This window comes from Cyrtonyx montezumae, unplaced genomic scaffold (assembly GCF_038088225.1).
Source record: "Cyrtonyx montezumae isolate F1298 unplaced genomic scaffold, pur_monq_1.0 scaffold_61, whole genome shotgun sequence".
Lineage (NCBI taxonomy): Eukaryota > Metazoa > Chordata > Aves > Galliformes > Odontophoridae > Cyrtonyx > Cyrtonyx montezumae.
Window position 1 is genome coordinate 374,994 of NW_027072069.1, and position 19,810 is coordinate 394,803.

At 47.2% G+C, this 19,810-nt stretch overlaps 3 protein-coding genes and 1 long non-coding RNA gene across 5 annotated transcripts in view; 1 reads left to right on the forward strand and 3 right to left on the reverse strand.

Moving 5' to 3' along the window:
- Positions 1 to 19,810, reverse strand: part of HOXB3 (homeobox B3) — a 58,008-nt gene that overhangs the window by 37,672 nt on the left and 526 nt on the right. Inside the window, exon 1 of one of the 2 annotated variants that reach the window (XM_065750018.1) lies at positions 680 to 1,051. The exons of the other annotated variant lie outside the window; for it this stretch is intronic. The gene's annotated coding sequence lies outside the window, so the exon portion shown is untranslated. Of the gene's footprint in view, positions 1 to 679; positions 1,052 to 19,810 lie in introns of those variants that run through there. 2 annotated transcript variants of the gene reach the window in all.
- Positions 3,813 to 19,521, forward strand: LOC136057338 (uncharacterized). Its single transcript, XR_010623019.1, has 3 exons — positions 3,813 to 3,989; positions 15,016 to 15,306; positions 19,342 to 19,521. It is a non-coding gene; the product is annotated as an uncharacterized LOC136057338 (long non-coding RNA).
- On the reverse strand, positions 4,561 to 8,040 carry HOXB5 (homeobox B5). Its single transcript, XM_065749942.1, has 2 exons — positions 7,102 to 8,040; positions 4,561 to 6,099 (listed from the first exon to the last, which is right to left on the reverse strand). Exons 1-2 carry the CDS (start codon positions 7,646 to 7,648, stop codon positions 5,852 to 5,854), a joined length of 795 nt encoding a protein of 264 aa, XP_065606014.1. The 5' UTR covers positions 7,649 to 8,040; the 3' UTR covers positions 4,561 to 5,851.
- On the reverse strand, positions 11,002 to 13,209 carry HOXB6 (homeobox B6). The gene is made up of 2 exons (XM_065750033.1): positions 12,623 to 13,209; positions 11,002 to 11,284 (listed from the first exon to the last, which is right to left on the reverse strand). The coding sequence occupies exons 1-2, from the start codon at positions 13,029 to 13,031 to the stop codon at positions 11,025 to 11,027; spliced, it is 669 nt and encodes a 222-aa protein (XP_065606105.1). The 5' UTR covers positions 13,032 to 13,209; the 3' UTR covers positions 11,002 to 11,024.

Sequence of the window (19,810 nt, forward strand, 5' to 3'; positions counted from 1 at the left end):
TGGCATAGGGCCCTGGGGACACAGCACAGCCTGTGCATGCCCCAAAAGTCAGCGTGAATGGGCCCTGTAATTAATACAGATGTTCTACGCAGCTCTTTCAATCTGTGAAGCCTGCGCTGGCTCTTGGGTGAGAAACAACTGCTTTGGGGTGTGCCCCCCCCTCCAACCCCAGAGAATCAGGGTAGCTTAGAGCTTAGACACTAGTCTTTAAATGATTAGAAACCTTCAGGGATGGAGAGAAGGGAAAAGGGAGAAGGCAGAAAGAGGTAAAAAGAGAAAAGAAGGTAAATGTGAACTTTTTTGTGCCCAATTATAACAACCCAGAGACACCCAAACTGCAGTGGAATGGCTGAGGTCGCAGGGAGGATGCTCAAGGCTTTGGTAGACTTTGCACATTTGAAACCAAGAGATCCACCTCCAGACTCAGTTTTTAGAGAGGCCTTGGGTTACAGTTTTTCCCTGTATGCAGCCAGTATAATGGGCATGAAGATCTGCACAACAAAACCAGACTCTATCATAACCATGTGCAAGAGATTCTCCCTGCTCGCAGACCCTGTATTAAAGCATTCTGTATTTATTCTGTCTTCTGCAGCTACAGAAGGAGTAATTGTCCCATGTCTGACGTATGCCCTTAAAATGAGAGAAACGATGAAAAATGCAAAGGAAAATCCCCACCTACCTGCACGGTCAGAGCTCTGTTTTCCTGTTTATCCTCTTTATACTTCCTTTTCATCAACAACAGGGAGATTTTTTTTTCTTTAAAGGATGGGGGGAAGCCTGTGCTGAGCCTGTGCTCCTACCCAGGCTGTAAAATGGGAGCCAATTATTCCTCCCTGTGTCTCACAGGAAGCTGGAGGTTAACACCATATAGGGGGAGAAAAATCACCTCCCCCCCCAGTCCCCCCCTCTCAACCCAGCTTGTAAAAATAACAACAGAACAAAACAAACGAGAAATCGTGGTACGGGATTCAGGTAGAAAGTAGAGCTCACTCACAGAGTGTGGGGTTTCAAGTAAGAGATGGGAAGGAGAGGGGGACAACACAGCCCCTGTGCTACTCCTTTGCTGTGACAGATTCAGTGCCATCCCCATTCAGAGCAAAAATGAAGGGATGGCAAAGGATTGCTGCTAGCATTACCTGTTGTGGCCCAAACAGGCATCTCCTCCTTGCTGCAATGTCTTGTAGCTAAACAGCATTTCTGACTCCTTTTGCTCTGGCTAGCTTGGTCTGTTATCTTTTCCCCTTGACACAATAAGCTGTTTATGCCAAAGGATTAGAAATGGTGATGCTTGAGATCAAAACCTTGTCCCTAGCATCATCAGCCTGGATTTGGAAGGAAAGTTGGCTTGTGACTATGTAGGAGACAAATACGTTAGGGTGGGATGTGACTTAATGCAGATGAGGGATAAGGGAGAGGTGGATGGATGGACAGACACACGGGTGGATGAATGCTGGAAACGTTGTCGGTGGGTACATACATTCGTTGATGGTACGGTCACATTTCCAGATATATATTTAGGAGGAGGGACATCACTTTTCTTGCCTAAATCACCAGTCATCACCAGAATCAGTCAAAATTCTTACTAGCAACCAGTTTAGACCAGAAGGGTTAAGAACCAGCAGGCCCATCACTAGCTCTAATCCCAGGACGATTCACAGCCCCTCTCCATCCAGCACCTCTCACACTACGGAGACAAAATGTCTGTAACCCATCCAGTCTGGGCGGTTAAATTCGCATTTCATGGCTGCTCCATTGACATGTCTTGAGGATCCCATAAAAACCACCTCTATTATCAACTGAAAAGCAAGGGACCAGGTTGAACAGGCGTTAAGAAGAGGCTGTTCCGAATGAAACCGATCTGAATCAGAAAGATTCCCATCCCCTCCTTGAGTTTCCAGCTCTTGCGTTTGTGTTTACACGTTTGAGAGCGGAGGTTTTCAGGGCTGCACCGGCCACCCTCTGACTGGCCAGGGGACAAGCCAGGAGTTCAAACGATGATAGCAAAGATATTAGGAGACACATGGAGCAGGACAGGAAAAACAGCCCGAGGAAGGAAAAGCAATCTCCAAAGTGTGCAAAAGGAGGGACATTCTGCTTTGTGTAAAAGAGACGGACATATGTCCACCAAATGTTGTCTTACAGTGAAAATCCCCACTAAGGAGGAAAAAAAATAAGCTTGTGACTGCTCCAAATTCTGAAACATCCCCCCCCCCCGACCCCCGATTCAGTACCTTCGCTTTGAACTTTATTTTTTTTTCTATTTTTTTTTTTTTTTTTAAGGAACGAGGAGGTGGGGATGGACATGAGTTGGTTCAGGTGCTGCCCAAGCGTCCCCTCACCTCTCCCGCAGATGTTCCCCCTTGAAAACCACCCCGAGGTTTCCTGCGCTGCCGCGGAGCCCCGGGGCCACCTGAGCGTCCCCCACCCGCGGTGTTGGGGGCAGCCCGGTGCCTCCTCCACTCAGCTCCGAGCCGTGGCAGCCCCTGCTCTCCTGCCCTTCCCCTCTAACTTGTTTATTATTCCAAAAGGAAAAAAAAAAAAGCCTGCTGCCTGTCTTTTCCAGAGCGGTGTCACTCTGAGAGAGACAGCAGCAAAGCTGTGACATATAGGTGGGTTTCATAACGCTTGCAGGGTCTGTATGCAAACTGCAACCTCTCTGATTATTTTTCTGTAGCACTTCGAGCCAGGCTGGAGACATAACAGCGGTCATTCAGTGTCTCCATATGGTAGAAACGAACTACGGAAACATACGTTCATATCGCTGGGGGAGGGGGGGGGGGGGGAAGAGGGAAAGAAAAAGAAAAAGGAAAAGAAGAAGAAAGAAATCCAAAGAGAAAAAAAAAAGGAAAAAAAAAAAGAAAAGGAAAGTTCGGATGGGAGGGGGGAAGGAATTAAACCGATTTCGACACAGGCCGAAAGAAAAAGGAAAAGAAGTAAAAGTGCACAAATTTCCTCGGCAAGCAGGTGAAAAAGAATTAAAATCAAAATGTGGTAACAACCTGAAGAGCACAGACGTATCGCAGCTCATTGAAATGCAAAGGCATGGACCTGACCGGTGGCTCTTTGCAGCATTACAAAACGCACCAAACCACCGCCAACAAACGAGCAGGAGCCTTTTTTTTTTCCTTCTTCATTTTTTTTTTTTTTAAACACGGTGAAGGACGAAAACAAACTTTGTCTGAAACACATACGTCCCCCGGCAAAGATAGGATGGAGCTCTCCCTGCAATGATAATGAATCTTTACGGATTTTCTATCTCTCCCCGTTCCACAAAGTTTCCTGGCGGGCCTCGAAGCTGTGATGGAAATGTAATGCAATTCCAGCTCTCGGGAGGATAAGAATTAGGACCTTCAAAAAGTGAGAAATAAAGCTCTGAAAGAGAGACAGACCCCTCTTTCCTCCCCGCTCAACCTTCTTTTTTTTTTTCTTTTTCTTTTTCTTTTTTCTTTTTCCTTTCTTTTTCCATATCAACCCTTTAAAACAGTTTGAGCAGATAATATTTCAGAAGAACTTACTTTCAGCACTCCAGTCTATTGGCTCTCTGGACTGAAAACTGGACCCGCAAAACATGTTCCCTGCAATTGCAGCGTTTATCTCATCTGGAAAAGTGCTCACCCATTGCTGCCCCTTACAAGCCAAACCAAGCAGTTAAAGTGTCACTTAACATTCTAGAGAATGTGAAATATATTGTACATTGTCAACTCCCCAAAACCATAAAACTAACTTTATGGACCTCACGTGACTTTTGAGAGCCAGTGAGGGGTATCTGTCTGAGGTCTGGGCGATTTTTACGATCTAACTTCTAGATAAAACCCTATCCATTTGACATCTAAATGTCATACCCACTTTTGGTATAGTTTGCTATTGGTAAAAAAAAAAAAAGAAATTACCAAGGGAAGGAGAGCAAATGGTTTTGGGATCTGACAGTCCACTTCACATCCCTCTCAAAATCACTTAAGAAGTACCTAAACAGTGGGAGATTAAGTTTGGTAAGTTTTAAGATCCAACTTTACTTGCTACGAACAAAAAGCCGGAGCTGCGTTGTAGGGGTGGCAGTGGCTTTTTGCCAAATGGAGCGACTTGAAGCTGGAGTGTCTCGCGCCTTGCCGGATTCCCTAGGTAGCAGAATAGCCAACATTTGCCATCTTTGATGCCGTTGGATTGTCTGCAGCCGAAATGAGTCGTTGTAGCGAGTGTCGGTAGTTAAGAGAGTGGTGGTCTGTGATTTACGTGTCGAGGCAGAGATGGGACGCGAGCTCAGCAGCACGACAAAGCGAGGGCGAGAGATGGGAGAGGTTACAGCTCAGGACAGAGATATTCTATAGAGATGGTCATAGAGATCTATAGATACATTTTCTATATATGGTAAATAGATCTGTACAAACACGGAGACGTAATTCCATAGAGCGCAGCTTTACGTGTACATGTCTGCTGATAGAAACACCACTCGCTTTTAGGATTTGTGTGTGTGTATATCTATATATCTCGGTCTGACCATTCCTGAAATGCACGTATACCGTCGAGGGGGGGTGGGGGGGGGGAGGGGAGGCGGGGGGGGTGCATTTATACCTCGTTGTTATAACTTGAAGTACTTTCAAGCAGTTTGTTTGTTACGTTGGAGTGGTGTTGGGGGGGGGGGGGGGGGGGGGTGAGCTGTTTTGGGGGATGTGACTGAGAAATGGGACAAAGCGATGTTTTCTCCGGGCGGTGCGTGGTGGGGAACGGACTTTGGAGGAGGTTCGGAGCTCCGGAGGAACTCGGGGCCCCACCGGGAGATCCCGGTGCGGTTCAGCCCGGCGGTGTGCGGGGCCGTGAGGGGACGGAGCGGAGCCTTTGTGAGTAGGAGAAACGTTTATTTGACTTCAAGGAAAGCTACAAACAAATACAAAAAAGCGTATAGGCAAAGTACTACCAGGCAGCTAGACATGACAGATGCCATTTTTTACACGTAACATTGCATTCGCTCTGCCCACTACGAACTGTCTATTAGTCACATCAGAAATATTTCTAGTATTTACAAACATTAGAGCACTCTATTGTTGGTCCGATTTTATACATTATGATGTTTTTTAATAGTGAAGTTTACCCACGTCTAAGAGCACATCTCAGAATCAGCCTGGGACTGGAAAATCCGGGCCTGAAGTTTGAACTAAAACACAGACTGGACAATTTTAAGACAGAAAGATACATGAGATTTTTTTTTTTTCCTTTTTTCCCTTTTATTCTTTTTTATCTTTTTTCCCTCCCTTTTTTTTTTCTCTTTTTTTTCTTTTTTTTTTTCTTTTTGTTTTGTTTGTTTTTATTGTTATTATTATTTTTTCTGCGACTGTAGTGCAGGAACCCCCGATTTTAGCTCAGGCAGAGAAGAACTCACCCCCAAAGCAGAAAACTCAGGAAGGGGAAAAAGCAACAAAGAAACAAACAATCGTCTCTGATACCATTTTATAAATAAGTTATAACATTTATAGGGCTCACATAAAACATGCTGGCTTTCCAGAAAGCATCAAGATAGCACGGACACGTACATTTAGAAGAACAACAAGAGCACGGGGAGCATCTGGAAATAAAATTTAATAATAATAATAAAAAAATAATAGGAAAAAAAATTATAAACCAAACCTCCCCTCCCCCCCCCCCCCAAAAAAAAAACAAGCCAAACCCAAAACCACGACATGAACTCAGTCCTGGGATAACGGTACCATACGCGTCGGTTTCAAATAGCAACAACATGCCAAAAAGAAGGTGCCTCACTGTACAGTACTCCGAAACTAAGATCTGCTGCGCTTTATTTATTTATTTACGTATTTATTTTAATGTTTCCTCTTCTTCCTCGATATTCCTCCACTATAATTTATGGCTGAAAGGCGCTGCCCGCAGAGGCTAAGCTCATGCTTTTCAGTTTATTATCCTTCTTCCATTTCATCCTCCTGTTCTGGAACCAGATTTTGATCTGCCTCTCGGAGAGGCACAGAGCGTGAGCGATCTCTATTCTCCTCCTGCGGGTGAGATATCTATTGAAGTGGAATTCCTTTTCCAACTCCAGGGTCTGGTAGCGAGTGTACGCTGTCCTTGCCCTCTTCCCGTCTGGTCCAGTCATGTCTGAATAACACGGACAACAACGGGATTTTGAATTTTGCTTCAACTCTTTCTGCCAGGGTTTTTATCATTACGGGTATATATGTGTGTATATATATACGTATATTTAAGACCGAGGTAAAACATTCACCTTCCTCGGGCAATTAGGAAAGCTGCTGATTCCCAAAATAGCAGCCTCCCCACCTCTCCCCCCGGTCTCCCTCTCTTTCCCGCACACCCCCACACACGTGTAAATCCCCCCCACCTTTGGCCCCTCCAGAACCGAAACCCACGAACTCAATATTCATAATTTAACCGAAGAACCGAGATCCTGAAATCACCCTTTTTCACCCCCGCCTGTTGTTTTGGGTTTTTTTTTGTGTGTGTGTGTGTGCCCGCTTGCTGGGTCATCTGCTTTAATGCTGCTTTCTTTTCTCCAGGAGGAAAGAAAAAAAAAAAAAAGCGAGGTGGGGGGGGAAGGGGGGAGCGACTCACTGTTTTCTGTACCTCTTTGCAATTTTGGTTTTATCAAGAGCAAAATGTCAAGCATAGACCCAGCAGAAGAAGAGAAGGAAAGGACGGAGAGATCCATCTGTGCATATAATGCCATTTTAATGGTCAGTTCTTTCCTTTCTTCTGCTCCCCCCCTCCCCCCCCCCCAAAAAAAAAAAAAAAAAGGAACAGCCCCTTCCCTCAATTTTTAAATTACCTTCTCCCACCATACACATATAGCTACCAGCCTGAAATAAGCGCACATTTCGCGGGCGGAATAGCGAAACTAAAATAAATTCTCCCCCCTCCAGGCGCCAGAGGCAGCTTTAAAGCAGTGATCAGAGCAAGAAATGCAAAAAGCCATAAATAGCTGCGATTCTGATCAAAGAGCCAGCACCGAATAAAGGGAAGGAGAGGGAAAAAAAAGAGAGGGGGGGGCGGGTGTGGGGAAGGGAAAGAGGGGGGAAAAAAAAAAGAGGGGTGTGCGAAAATAAACAACAACAACGACAACGACCGAAAAAGAAGTAGCTGTACCATGGCTAATGTGAAGTTTCCTCATCCAAGGGAATATCTGAGGTGCCTGCCCTTCTGTTGCTGCCGTGGAGGTTGCGATGGGCTCTGCCTGCGCTCGGGGGATGCTGCTGCTTATTGGAGTGCCCTCGTCGGCTCCCGAGGACGCGCTGGTCTCGTCTAGTTCTGTGAAATTTGTGTTGGTGCTGGCAGAAGTAGCTTGGTCGGAGGGGGACGGGGCGGGCTTGCCTCCATGGCTCTCGCTGTTGGAGCAGGGAAGGGAGTCGGGAGAAGATAAGGAGCAGCTAGACGCCTGTCTAAACCTGCTCTCCTGAGCTGGAGAAGGGAAACCGCGGGAGCTCTCCCCCACAGCCCCAAAGTGACTAGAGGAGGCTGAGCGGTTGATGCTAAGGTCCATCCCATTGTAGTTGTAGCCATAAGAGCTGGAATGCATGGTGCTTGAATCTCTGTAAGAACCGTTCATGGAACTGCTGGTCCCATAATTTAGTAACTGATAGTCGGGGCCATTTGGGTAGCGCCCTGAGAACGAGTTTACAAAGTAAGAGCTCATTTGGGTTATTTTGGAGGGCTTGATTTGTGGCTCGTGGTCGTTATAACCCTGTGCTTGACGATTTATGATGTATTAATGAATTATAGCAATGCACTGTACTTCGTTTTTGCTATGTATGCGGCCAAATATGGGGGGAGGGTGGGGGTGCGTTTGGGAATCACGTGCTTTTGTTGACCAGTCGTAAATTCTCACTGATGACCTCAAGAGGTAATTCATGCTCTATGGTTACAAATAATGACGAGCGCGGAGTCGTTAGGCCCAAGTCGGTGCGCGGCGCCCCGAGGCCCCGGGCGCGCCGGCGCGCCGCTGTCGCCACCTTGGACTGGCGCGCCACCTGCCGGCCGCGCTGGAGCACTGCACCCCGGCCCCGACCCGCACCCCCGGCCCCCCAGTTTGGGGTCCCCGCTCCCCTCTTCGCCCCTCTTTCCAAAACCCGAGGAGAGGAGGTGGCGTGGGGGTGTGTGGGTGTTGGGGGGGGGTCCCCGCTTAGCGAGGGGTTCCGCGGTCTCCACGTGGCTCCTCTCGCTCGGTTCGGTGTTTGACCCGACGCGCTATTTCTTGCTGTTTCTTCTTTTGTAGGATTGGAGTTTTGGAGGTGTTGTGTTAAATCCCTTCAGGGTTTCTTCTCCTTTGGGGGAGAGGGGGGTAACGCGTGGCCGCGGGTGCTTATTTCCGTGGAGAAGAAGAGCTTTGTGCATGCTGAGCTGTGCAGTCGCACCTTCATCGAGGGGGAAAAAAAAGAGGGGAAACGAGGAGGAAGGAAAAAGAGCAAAAAGAGGCGAAGTCCGCCGGGTGGGAACGGTGACAGCGTTGTTTTAGGATATTCTTGTTCCCGAGCATTTCCCGTCCTCTTTGCACACAGCATCGTGTTACGTTGTTCCTTTCCATTTGCAAACCTGCAAGGAATATTGGGGAGCAAAAGCACTGAGAAATGGCTCAAAGCGACGTGAAAGCTGTGCTTTGTTAAGCGTTACTTTCCTTTTCCTTGTCATTTCTCTCTCCTTTCTTTCCTCTTCCTTCCTTTCCTTCTTTCCTTCTTTCTTTCTTTTTCTTTCTTTCTTTCTTTCTTCTTTCTTTCTTTCTTTCTTTCTTTCTTCTTTCTTTCTTTCTTTCTTTCTTTCTTTCTTTCTTTCTTTCTTTCTTTCTTTCTTTCTTTCTTTCTTTCTTTCTTTCTTTCTTTCTTTCTTTCTTTCTTTCTTTCTTTCTTTCTTTCTCTTTTCTTTCTTTCTTTCTCTTTCTTTCACTCCTTTCTCTTTCTCTTTCTTTCACTCCTTTCTTTCATTTCTTTTTTTTTTTTTTTCCAAAGCACTTTAGGAATTTCATATGCTTGTCTGCAACTCATTGGAAATTATGCGCCATATTGAAAGTGACATATAATTATAATAATTACGGGCAATGAAAAGCGTGGCAATAATAGTAAATGTCCTACAGCTGTGAAGCTTCTGCATGAATTGATTTTAAAAGTGACTGACATTAAACCAGCTCGTGGCACGGGGGAATGCACTCGTACGTAGGTATTCCTGTGGCAGCGGGGAAAAGAGAATGGGAGTGGGGAGATCCTATTGCATCGCTTTCAGCCCCCCCACACACCCCCGTGAAAATTCAGAAAATCGTCTCTGAATTCGGCTGCTCTGCTTGCTTCCTTCCAATCCTAAATCCCCAGCAGAAAATAAAACAAAACAAGGAAAAAAGCACTTCGTTTCGTTTAACACCAATGCCCACCGAAGTCTGCCGTTTGCACGTACAGGATTCCTCTCCGAAACAGAGCAGAAATCTTTCCCCATCCCAATCCCGAGCACAACCAGACCGCCAGAAGGGGCCTTCGGAATCGCTTTCAAAATAAAAGAAATCTCCTGTTTTAAAAGAGCTCCTTAGACTGAGTTTAGATCTCTTCTTTCCTGTTTATTTGTTCTTTCCCTCCCCCCCCCCTTATTTTTTGTTGCCTCCCCCCTTAAAGGAGTGCTGTATTCCTGAAGCTGAAAAGCTGCTCGTTTCACGGGGAAAATTCTCTCGAAATCTGGACTTTTTTGAGATACACTTCACTTTGATTTGGGGGTATGAAGGAAGGAACCAGATGTTTGAAAGATGCTAGGCAAATGTTAGGTATATTTGGTAGATAAATGAGAGCATATTTTTGCCCGTTTCCTTGATTTATTATGTATATGGAGAGGATTTCGTCATAACTCTTTGTACTATAACAATAAAAAAGAGCGATACTAAAGCAGAATGTCAGCGAGGAAATACTATTGGTGAAAGGTCCTCCATTTCAGATTAGACAAAAAGAGGGAAAACCAGATTTATCTCTCCACTGTAACTTCCGTATGCTTGGAGCTGCTTGTCCTTGCAGATTAGAAGGCAGTGTCATAAAGAGAGAAGCAACGCTCTCTTCATAACTCTGTGCTCCTTAAACACGGCAAGTTCCCCTGGAGAAGGGAAAGATAACAATAATGACAGGGTGGTGTGCGTGAGATCGAAGACTTTGTTTTTATTAGAGAATTCCATGTTCATACCTAAGACAAACTTCAAACACAACACGTACAAAAATTAATAAAATAGAACTTCTTCTTCTATTTTTTTTCTCTTCTTTTTTTCTCTTTTTTTTTCTTTTCTTTTCTTTTTTTTTCTGTTGTTGCTTTTGTATTCCTTTAGGTAGTACTCGTTCTTTCAGTAGACTTTTCTTAAAAAAAAAAAAAAAAAAAGGTGTGGGGGGGGAAGAGATAAACTAATTACAAGACCCCAGGGCTTGATTAATTTACCAAAGGAGGAGGGAAAAAAAAAAAGGATGAAAAATAACAAACAAAACAACAACAACGAAAAAAAACCTATGTAAACCGTGCAGGAAACATTTCTTTTCTTACAAAATTAAGACAATAAACACCCCAAATGACATATATTGCAGCACTTCCATTAAATACAGAGTTAGCAGATTACTAACAGTGACACCAAGGGTAGAAACACGGGTAGGAGTCCTTTTTTTTCTTTTTTTTTTCTTTTTTTTCTTCTTTTTTTTCTTTCCCTCTCACTTTTCCCTTCTCTTTCTCTTTCTCCCTCTCTCTCTATTTACTTATTATTATTATTATTATTTTATTCCGGAGGGGGGAGGGGGAGCGGTTTGGGGGGTGGGGAGGGAAGTCTAGGAAGAAAAAAAAACGCAACTAGAAGCCTGATTTCTTTTTTCTGGACACGACAGATATTGGGAACACGAGTCCATGGCGTTGGTGGCCCAAACTTTTTTTTGCTGTCCCCGTCGCCGCAGAGTGCTTGTTCCACCCATGTGCACGTTTTCCCTTCCTCGCAGCCAGCCCACACCACCCTCATCCTCCTGGCTCTCACACGCACCCACTCACTCCCACTCTTTTTTTTTTTAACGCTCCTTTCACTCCGCCGTTTTCTCCTCCTCCTCCTCCGCGCTCAGCTGCGAGGAGCTGAGCAGTTTGTTCTCTTTTTTCCACTTCATCCGACGGTTCTGGAACCAGATCTTGATCTGCCTTTCCGTCAGACAGAGCGAGTGGGCGATCTCGATCCGTCGGCGCCGGGTCAGGTAGCGGTTGAAGTGAAATTCCTTCTCCAGCTCCAGGGTCTGGTAGCGGGTGTAGGTCTGGCGGCCTCTGCGGCCGCTGGGCCCGAAAGAGGAACCTGTGACACCCGGGGAAAAAAAAAAAAAAAGAAAAAAAAAGAAAGGAAAAAAAGGAAAAAAGAAAAAATATTTATAAAAAAAATAGAGAGGAAAAAAAGGTGGGGGGACTTTGGGGGAGGGGGAGAGGGAGCGAAAGGAAAAGCCCCGTGGTGCGGTGGAGGTTCGGAGCAGCCCGGCCCCCCCCGCCCCGCGCTTGTGTGCGTAGGGCTGGGCGCCTGCTCCCTGCTCCGCGGGGCTGCGCGGGGCTCCCGAGCGCGGAGGTTCCGCGTGGGGCTGCGCCGGGAGCGGGGTCAGCGCTGAGCTGCGTGGCAGGGCGAGATCTATCTCAGTCCGCGATGAAAAATCGCAAGGTGTTCTCTCTTTCCCCACTACCACCCCCCCTCCACACACACACACACACACACACACACACACACACACACACACACACACCCCGCGCCCCCCGCCGCTGTTTTCTACCCTACCGACAGCTGTAATGGAGCTGAGCATTTAAGCAATAATGAAGTGAATCGATCTGCCCAAACTCTGCATTAAAGAGGACACAACACTTTATGTCCCTGCGCTAATGGACGTCAATTCGGAACTTAAAAGGCAACAAATGCATCTAAACACGGGGAAGAGGGTGGTGAGCCTCTATTATTTTTCTCCCCCCACCCCCACCCCCCACCCCTCTTTTTTTTTTTTTTGTTTTGTTTCTTTCCCTTCTCCTGATTGAGGAAACAGCACTTAAAGAAGTCATATATCACCGGGGGTAGGGGGGGGGAAATTCTCCCCGGGCAGACTTTTCATTATGTGTAAGTTTCATTAAAAATGTAGCTCTCCCTCCTCTCAAATATTTAAACACTTCTATATTATTTAACTACAGCTCGGCTACAGGGAGTGCGTGGAGGTGCGGGTCCGCAGTCCTCCGGCTCTGAGCTGGGGGAGATCTCCCCTTCCTTTCGGGGAAAGACAGAGACAAATCGCTGGGACTGTGTGACACGCGAAGGGGAATGTGAAAAAATATATATATTAAATAGTAATAATAAAGGGGTGGGGGGGGATAGAAATACTGTAAGTGGGGATTAAATACGAAGCAAAGTTGTTTGCTGCTGTTCTAGGGGGGGAAGAGGGGGGAGCTGGGCGAGAGGAGCAGAGCCTCACGGCGTGAAGTTTTGGTGCGTGTCAGGAGAACTTGGAGCCTCTCACGTTGCCTAAGTTCCCCGCTGGAAGTTTGGGCTCTAAAGTGAACCTTATTCCTGCTTCCCTCGCTCTCTCGCTCTCTCACTCTGGCGGTAACAAATAAGAAAGGGGGGGAGGAGATTGATGTATTTATTTCTGTAAAAGAGTAAACTCACTATTGCAAGAGTTCATCCGCTGCATCCAGGGGTAAACCGGGGCGGAACACTTTTGCTCCTCGCTCTCTCCGAACACAGTTTTGCTCTGCGCGCAGTCCGACTTGCGCGGCTCGGGGGCGAAGGGGACCTCGTCCAGGTTGGGGGGGGGGCACGCAGGGTCCTTCTCCCTGAAAAAGCCGCCGGCCCCATAATCACAGGCGGAGCTGCGGCTGTAGGCTCCGTTGCTTTGCTGGTAGTAGGGAGAGGAGGCATAGCCCTTCTCCTGGACTCCCGTGGCTCCATAGGTGCTGGGGTAGTGCCTCAAAGGATCCGCATAGCCCGAGGGATATAACGGGATCTGTCCCAGGAAGGGCTCCTGCCCCGCCGCCAGACTCACCGGGAAGGTCGAGTTGACAAAATAAGAACTCATTGGAAGGAGCCTGCCGTCCTTTCCCGGCTTTATGATTTGTTGTGTTTTATAGTCCAAGTGGTTTAGCTATTAGTAGTATATCGGAGATTGGGTTTTAGCTGAAGGGAGATGGCGTGGTGCCAGCGAGGGACACAAGGAAATACAACCATCTGATCATGGGCTGACCAATAGCAGGCGCCTGAGGTTGCAAAATAGCACCCATGAGGAGCTGAGATTGCACCAGGGACCCCAAGAACAAACCATCCACCCCCTTTTCCCTCCCTTTTAAACAGCAGAAATGCACCCCCTTAACCAAATATATAATATCTGCAGAAAGAAGCGTTCCCGGCGCGCTCGGAGCTTCAGAAATAAATAAACCGTCCCCTCCCGTCCCCCCCCCCCCCCTCGCCGCCCTCCCCCACTTCAGCACCGGGAAGTGAGAGCCGGTGTGTGTGCGGATGACGGTGTGCACGCGGATGTATTCACACACATAACGCATACAAATACCTGGTGCGAGGAGGTTGGGCGGGGGGGGAGGGGGGGGTGATCTGGGAGATTGGGAGGGGGGGGGGTGGAGGGGGGAGAAGTTAATTGTTTGCATTCGGAAAACTTTAACCCCCGTTCCCCGTGAGCCGTCCGAAAATAGCCGGGTGCTTTTGTACCGATAGAGGAAAGAAAAACAAACAAACAAACAAAAAAAGTTTGGCGGTCGGATGGGTGAACTTTGCAGGGAGCAGATCCCGCCGGTTTGATTCACTCCGATTTCCGATAAGAGAACGAATAAATGCTGACAGCTTATTTCGGTCCATTCTTTAGCTCATTACCATAGATTTGCATCCTCTGTTAAAGAAAGCTGCGCTCGGTTAAACCCAAACCATCGTTTTTCACGTTTTGTGTCTTTTTTCGTTTCTTTTCCCGCAAAAGCCACATCCTGGGGGGAGATGAATGGAAAATCGAAGTATATTCCCTTTATCCCTGGCATAATCCCGATCTGCTCCCGGTCCCGTACCGCATTGTGCCCTCTTGCGTTTTTTTGTTAATACCAAATCCACGGCCGACCTTTTATGGCCAAAAGGGAGCTCTGAGTTACGGTCAGAAGCGGAGTTCATTGATCGTCACCGATCGGGATTGTTTTACGAGAGGAAAGCGGTGATGCGGAGGGACTCTGCCTCGGAGGTGCACGGAGACGGTGCGCAGCTCTCCGAGTCCGTCCCCGCTGCAAAACACCTTTTTTTTTGCCAACTTAAAACGCTGGAAGCTCCTAAAAGCCACACTTTTGTCCCAGGAGTCGCCTTTTGCATTTATTGATGCATTCAATTCTTCATTCTCCCCCCCCCTCCACGCCCCCCCCCCCTCCTTCAGGGCTGATTTTGTCGCCGGGGATGTGCTCCGCAATACCTGGTGCGTCCCCCCCATACCTCGGTTTGCTCGAGGTAGAGTTAGCTTTCCCTCTTATCAACCGTGAAAAGTCAGAGAGACCTTACAGAACAAAAATAATAATAACAATAATCAAATAAAAACCAACCCAAGAACATATAGTAACGATGAGAATGGTAATAATGAAATCCAGAACTGCCACTGATTGTTCGCATCATATGAAGGACTTGTTTCCTGTCCGAATTTGTAACCATCTGTCTGTCGGTTCTTACACGCGGTGAAACGACACACGTTATCACATGCACTCCTCTTGGATCTGTGCTCGGATCTGTGGCTGTGTGCGCTACAGATCTAGAATTACATATATTACATGCTCACTGTAAAGCTGCCAACTCGGCTCTCTCTGACGGAGCTTTAAGTGTGTACGAAAGTCGTATCTTATTACGAGCTAATTTATTTTAAACATCGTATTTACAGGAGCAAAGCCAAGATTGTTTCATGCCATGGCTGCGACGAACATTTCGACTGAAACGTAATCCTTATAATTCAAGGAAATAACATGCAAAGGAAGTAGTTTTCCATCCTCCACCCCCTCTCTGACTGATATCTCTTATATTTGTTCTTGCAGAGTTTCCCTTGGTGCATGGCGTGGACCCAAACTTACGTCGATCGGCTTTATTGGTACGCAAGGAAAACAAATATGGGATTGAAAGGGAACGATGAGTGGAGAAGAACGAGGAGGAAGAAAAAGCATCGGATGAGAGCCTGAAGTTAACAGCTTTGCAGGAGCCGCACAGCTCATACATTTGATTAGAGTTACGCAATATTTATAGCACTACCAAAACAGCGACTGTCTGGCACGATCGGTTCCGCATGCAAATTCTGGGCTAAGAAATGGGATGTCCTGATAATTCAGCGCGTGAGTACATCTGCTGAAATGTTTGCTATGATGTTTAGTCCCAGTTCTCACAGTTGCTCTGCTAATAAATGCCTCAAAATAGTTTAGACACCCCTTTGCCTTCCCTCCCCCCCGCTCCCCCCCCCCCCTCTCCCCTCCCTTTATCTCCCCCCTCGGCTTTACCGTAGTAAAATACTGCTTATACTGTGCACGTATGGCTAAAGAAGGTTCTTAGAGCGGTTTGTCTGTCGACATTATTACATAAGAAAACAAAATGTGTAGCAACTGGCCACTTGCTAATTCCTTAATGCTGGCATTTAGACGTGCTATAGATAAAATGAATACATCTTGCTTCTTAGAAGAAGGGTGAAGCTTCTCTTGACCCCGCAGATGGTGATTTGGGGGGAAAAAAAAGGAGAAGAGAGAACTTGATTTCCAAACTGAAAGGAGAATATGTCCAAAAGCAAAAAGCGTGTCAAAGTGTTCATCTTCCGAAGGGTCCGGCCCTCGGAATTAATTGGTTTCTCACCTAAAATGCGCGCAAACACGGGAGGAGACCTTAACCCTCCTGTACTTTAGAGACCCGTACCTTCAGCACAGAGACGGTTTCTATTCCCACGTAAATAGGTTTACCAAAATAAAGGGCTGAATAAACAAATAAATGGACGGTGGCTTATGGGTATAGCCGCTTCGCAGACACTCTCCTGCCTTTCCCGGTATAAATCTGAGACCGATTTCGTGAATCTCTTTTCTTTGGCCGCCTCCAGCGCCAGCCAAGCCGGGAGGGACACAGACACAGAGCATAAAGGATGCAGCGGCAAGCTCGTACAGTAGCCCATAAGTTAGGTCTCTCTCTGACAGTGCCCATTGGCATATCTTTGTTCAGCCTTTGGCCTCAGCTCCTTAAAAACAAGCGCAGGGTTTGCTGAGAAGGGGCAATAAAGCGGGGAAGTCGCAAGAGACGCCAGAAGGTGGGAGAGCGCGTTTCACTGAGCGCTGGGAACCCGTCTTTCCTCTGTGACTGACATCACTCAGCTGGCAGGGCATCAATAAAGATAAAGGGACGGATTTACAGTACGTACAATCACGGCTATCTGCCCAGGAAGGTCCCACTTTCTGTTGCTTCGCTTTTCTGGCCAGCAAACGTCATCCCCACAAAGCAGAGGGAGGCAGATAGATGAGGGGATTAAAACAACACCCAAATATTTCGAAACGCAAACAGAACAGAGCATTTCTTGTGCGAGAGCTAAACCGGCTAAGAACTTGGTGGAAAGTTCAGTGCAGTTGGTTCCAATAAAAAATGAAACTCTTTTTCATGTGGAGCTGGAATTCCCGATCCTTCTGAAGTGAGAACACAGCGGGGGTTTCCCTACCCAGGGACTTATTGCAGCCATAAAGTCAAGCAAACACCACGAAAACACTTGAAAAAAACCCTTGTTCCTGGAGTCAGACATAGAAAGCAGTTGGCAGCAGAGCAGCCTCTCTGTAATGCTCAGCCACAGCCAAATCACATCGGGGGAAAACCCGACAGAAGTCCTCTGTGCTCCACTGTTGCCGTGTTTAAAACAATGACCCCTGAAGGTGTAAAAAAAATACTCGCTCTCCCCACGCATAACCGTCTAAAACTTAATTTCCAGCAATTTAAGTTTAATTTACCTGACTTCCCGTGCAGTGCATAATAACCTTGTTAATGGGATCTTTGAAAAGGAGCAATAATAATCTACCATTGTTCCATTAAAGAGTGAGGCTAATTATTAACAACAAAAAAAAAAGGGGGGAGTTGGGGGAGGGAGAGCGGGGGGGGAGGGTGGGGGGGACATTGGGGTGGTCACATTGCACCCGGACTGAGCTACTGCGGCGAAAGCAAACCCTGAGAGCGAGGGAAGGGTGGAAGGAATATTGGTGAGCAGAGGAAAGGAAAAGCCGACACGCATCGTGCAGTGCACAAGGCGAGTGCTGCGGGGTGTTGGGAATTACAGCATGGAAGGGTTTAATCACGACTGTTGCTGGTCAAAAGGGAGAAACTTTCCCCCACTCTCCCCTCCTTTTTTTTTTTTTTTTTTTTTTTTTTTTTTTTACATAGGCACCGGTCATCTCACTTTCTTAGAGAAAATATCTCTAGTCCAGACGTAAACAGTTGCCAGGAAACTGCGTGGTAGAAGGAGAAAACGAGAGGGAGAAAGAGAGAGAGAGGGAGAGAGAGAGAGAAACCTTTTAAAATAACAGACACGCATTGTCCCTTCAAAGCCCACAGCAACTTAAAAGTGATTCGTCGTCTGCCTTTACTCTCAGTTCCTTCCCCAGCAACCACCTCCATTCTGTGTACACGACTTGACATATCTTCTCCAGACCCCACCGAAATGACCACTCGAAGCAATAAATAAATAAAAGCTCCTCTGCCTTTTATGATTAGCTGAAATCCCCCGCCTCGCCCGTGCCTCGTACGTCATTATTGTAGCTCATTTCACGAGATCTCCGCTTGTGTTCGCGCCCTGCAAACAACCAGCTCTCCTTCGTCTTCCCTGTGTGTATACGGATAGATAGATGAGAGCTTTTGTATGTATATATAAATGTATGTATGTATTCGTGATGAATCTCTGCACGCACGGCAAGGAACAGACACGTACGCCCGGATCAACACACGGGGTGTGCACGTCGCTCTTGTGTAGGAGCATTTAGGTAGGAGCACATCCGATATATTAACATTCAAAAGCTTTCAGGCTAGAAGCATCACCCGCACCCCCCCCTCCCCCTCCAAGCAGAACACCAGGCCTCGGGGGGTACAAAACGCCTTCGGGAGCCCCGAGCAGCTCGGAGCCGGTTCTCCCCGGGGGGTACAGGGGACGGGACCGGGGCTGTCCCCCTCTCCGCCCCCCACCTCCTCGCCCCCCGCCCCACCGGGCACTGCGGGAGCCCCCGGGGAGAGCCGCCCGCCGCCGCCGACGGTAGATGGCAGCAGACGGCGGGGAATGGGCGAGCCCCGCGGCGCGGCGGCGGCACTGGGGGGACAGCACGGCGGGGAGCTGCCTCCCTTCTCCTCCACCGCGTTTTATTTCCACCGATGAAAGCGCAGGGAGGCTGCCAGGGAAGGGAGCGGCGGGGACCCCCCACCCCGGGGCACGCGTGGGCCGAGGGTTAAAGCTCGCCGCCCGCCCCGAGGTGAGAGATCCCACAAGTGGTTGCCCACGGAGGGTGCGGAAGGGTCGGTGTAAAAGAGATTTGGAGGGAGGTTAATACATTGTTCGTATTATTGTTATCATTCTTGTTTTTGCGCTGGGGAGTGCCGAAAGACCTAGAGAGGGAGAACAGGCAGCGAACCAGCATTAGCTTCCCCCACCGTGATTTATGAAAAATGTAACAGGTTTGGGAATAAATAGCTGTTAAAGATGTCTTTCTGTTTATTATTTCCACGGCTCGCGATCATTTACTCTCGTCCACGCAATAATCTGGCACAGTCAAGTTAGCGGAGATAAATCGTCACGTCATAAAACGGTTTATGCTTAAGTAATGAATCTCATCTTAATCTCTTTGCGCACACACAGACTCCTACAGCATCTTATTTAAAAATCGCCTCGTAACAGTCGCAATTAGCACCACATTCAACCACCCCGAAAGCTGGAGAAAAATAAAAATCACATTCAAAATGACGGACATCTCCGGACAATTATTACCCTTAAAACCGAAGACAGCGTTAGGGAATCAGACAGCACAGAGGTGGAACAGCGGGGGGACTTGCACAAAACCTGGCCGCAAGCTGTGGGAAAGGACCAACACAACGTGAGGCTGAAACCCTACCCGGTATTCCGGCATGGAAAGCCATAAAGACCCGTTAACACGGCAAAACGCAATTAAATACGAGGAGGTTTATTGCGCTGCAACGTCAGCTTCATTTGGGAGTTTCACGAGGGGAAAAAAAAGAAAAGAAAAGAAAAAAAACCCACAACACAACACAATGGGAGCTCAGCGTTCTGGGTTGGCTTCGTTCTTGTTCTTATTATTTTTTTCTCTTTTCTTTTTCCTTTTTTTCCTCTCCATTTTTTTTTAACTGATTTTCAGAACCGTATTCTCGAGGACTGCCGTGAACTGCCCTCTTTGAAGAAACCACCCACATAATAATGACCCTGGAGAGCACAACGCAAAACCCAACTGGTTTCCACGCAAACTTCGCCAAATGACAGGGCTCGCCTGAAGACAGGCAAACTGGCACGAGATTCTGCGAGGGGGGGAAAAATAAAACACGACAACTGCCCACAGAGGGGTTGGTAATTTTTGAAAGGCAGTATCTAAAAGCCACATCACCGAGCTACTGCAAAATCCTTCATTCCAAGCCTACCATCGTCAGGTGAACTTACAGGCTTTATTCCTCCTTCTTATTCCATTTCTTTCTGTCCTTTTCTCTCTTTCTTTCTTTCTTTCTCTTTCTTTCTTTCTTTCTTTCTTTCTTTCTTTCTTTCTTTCTTTCTTTCTTTCTTTCTTTCTTTCTTTCTTTCTTTCTTTCTTTCTTTCTTTCTTTCTTTCTTTCTTT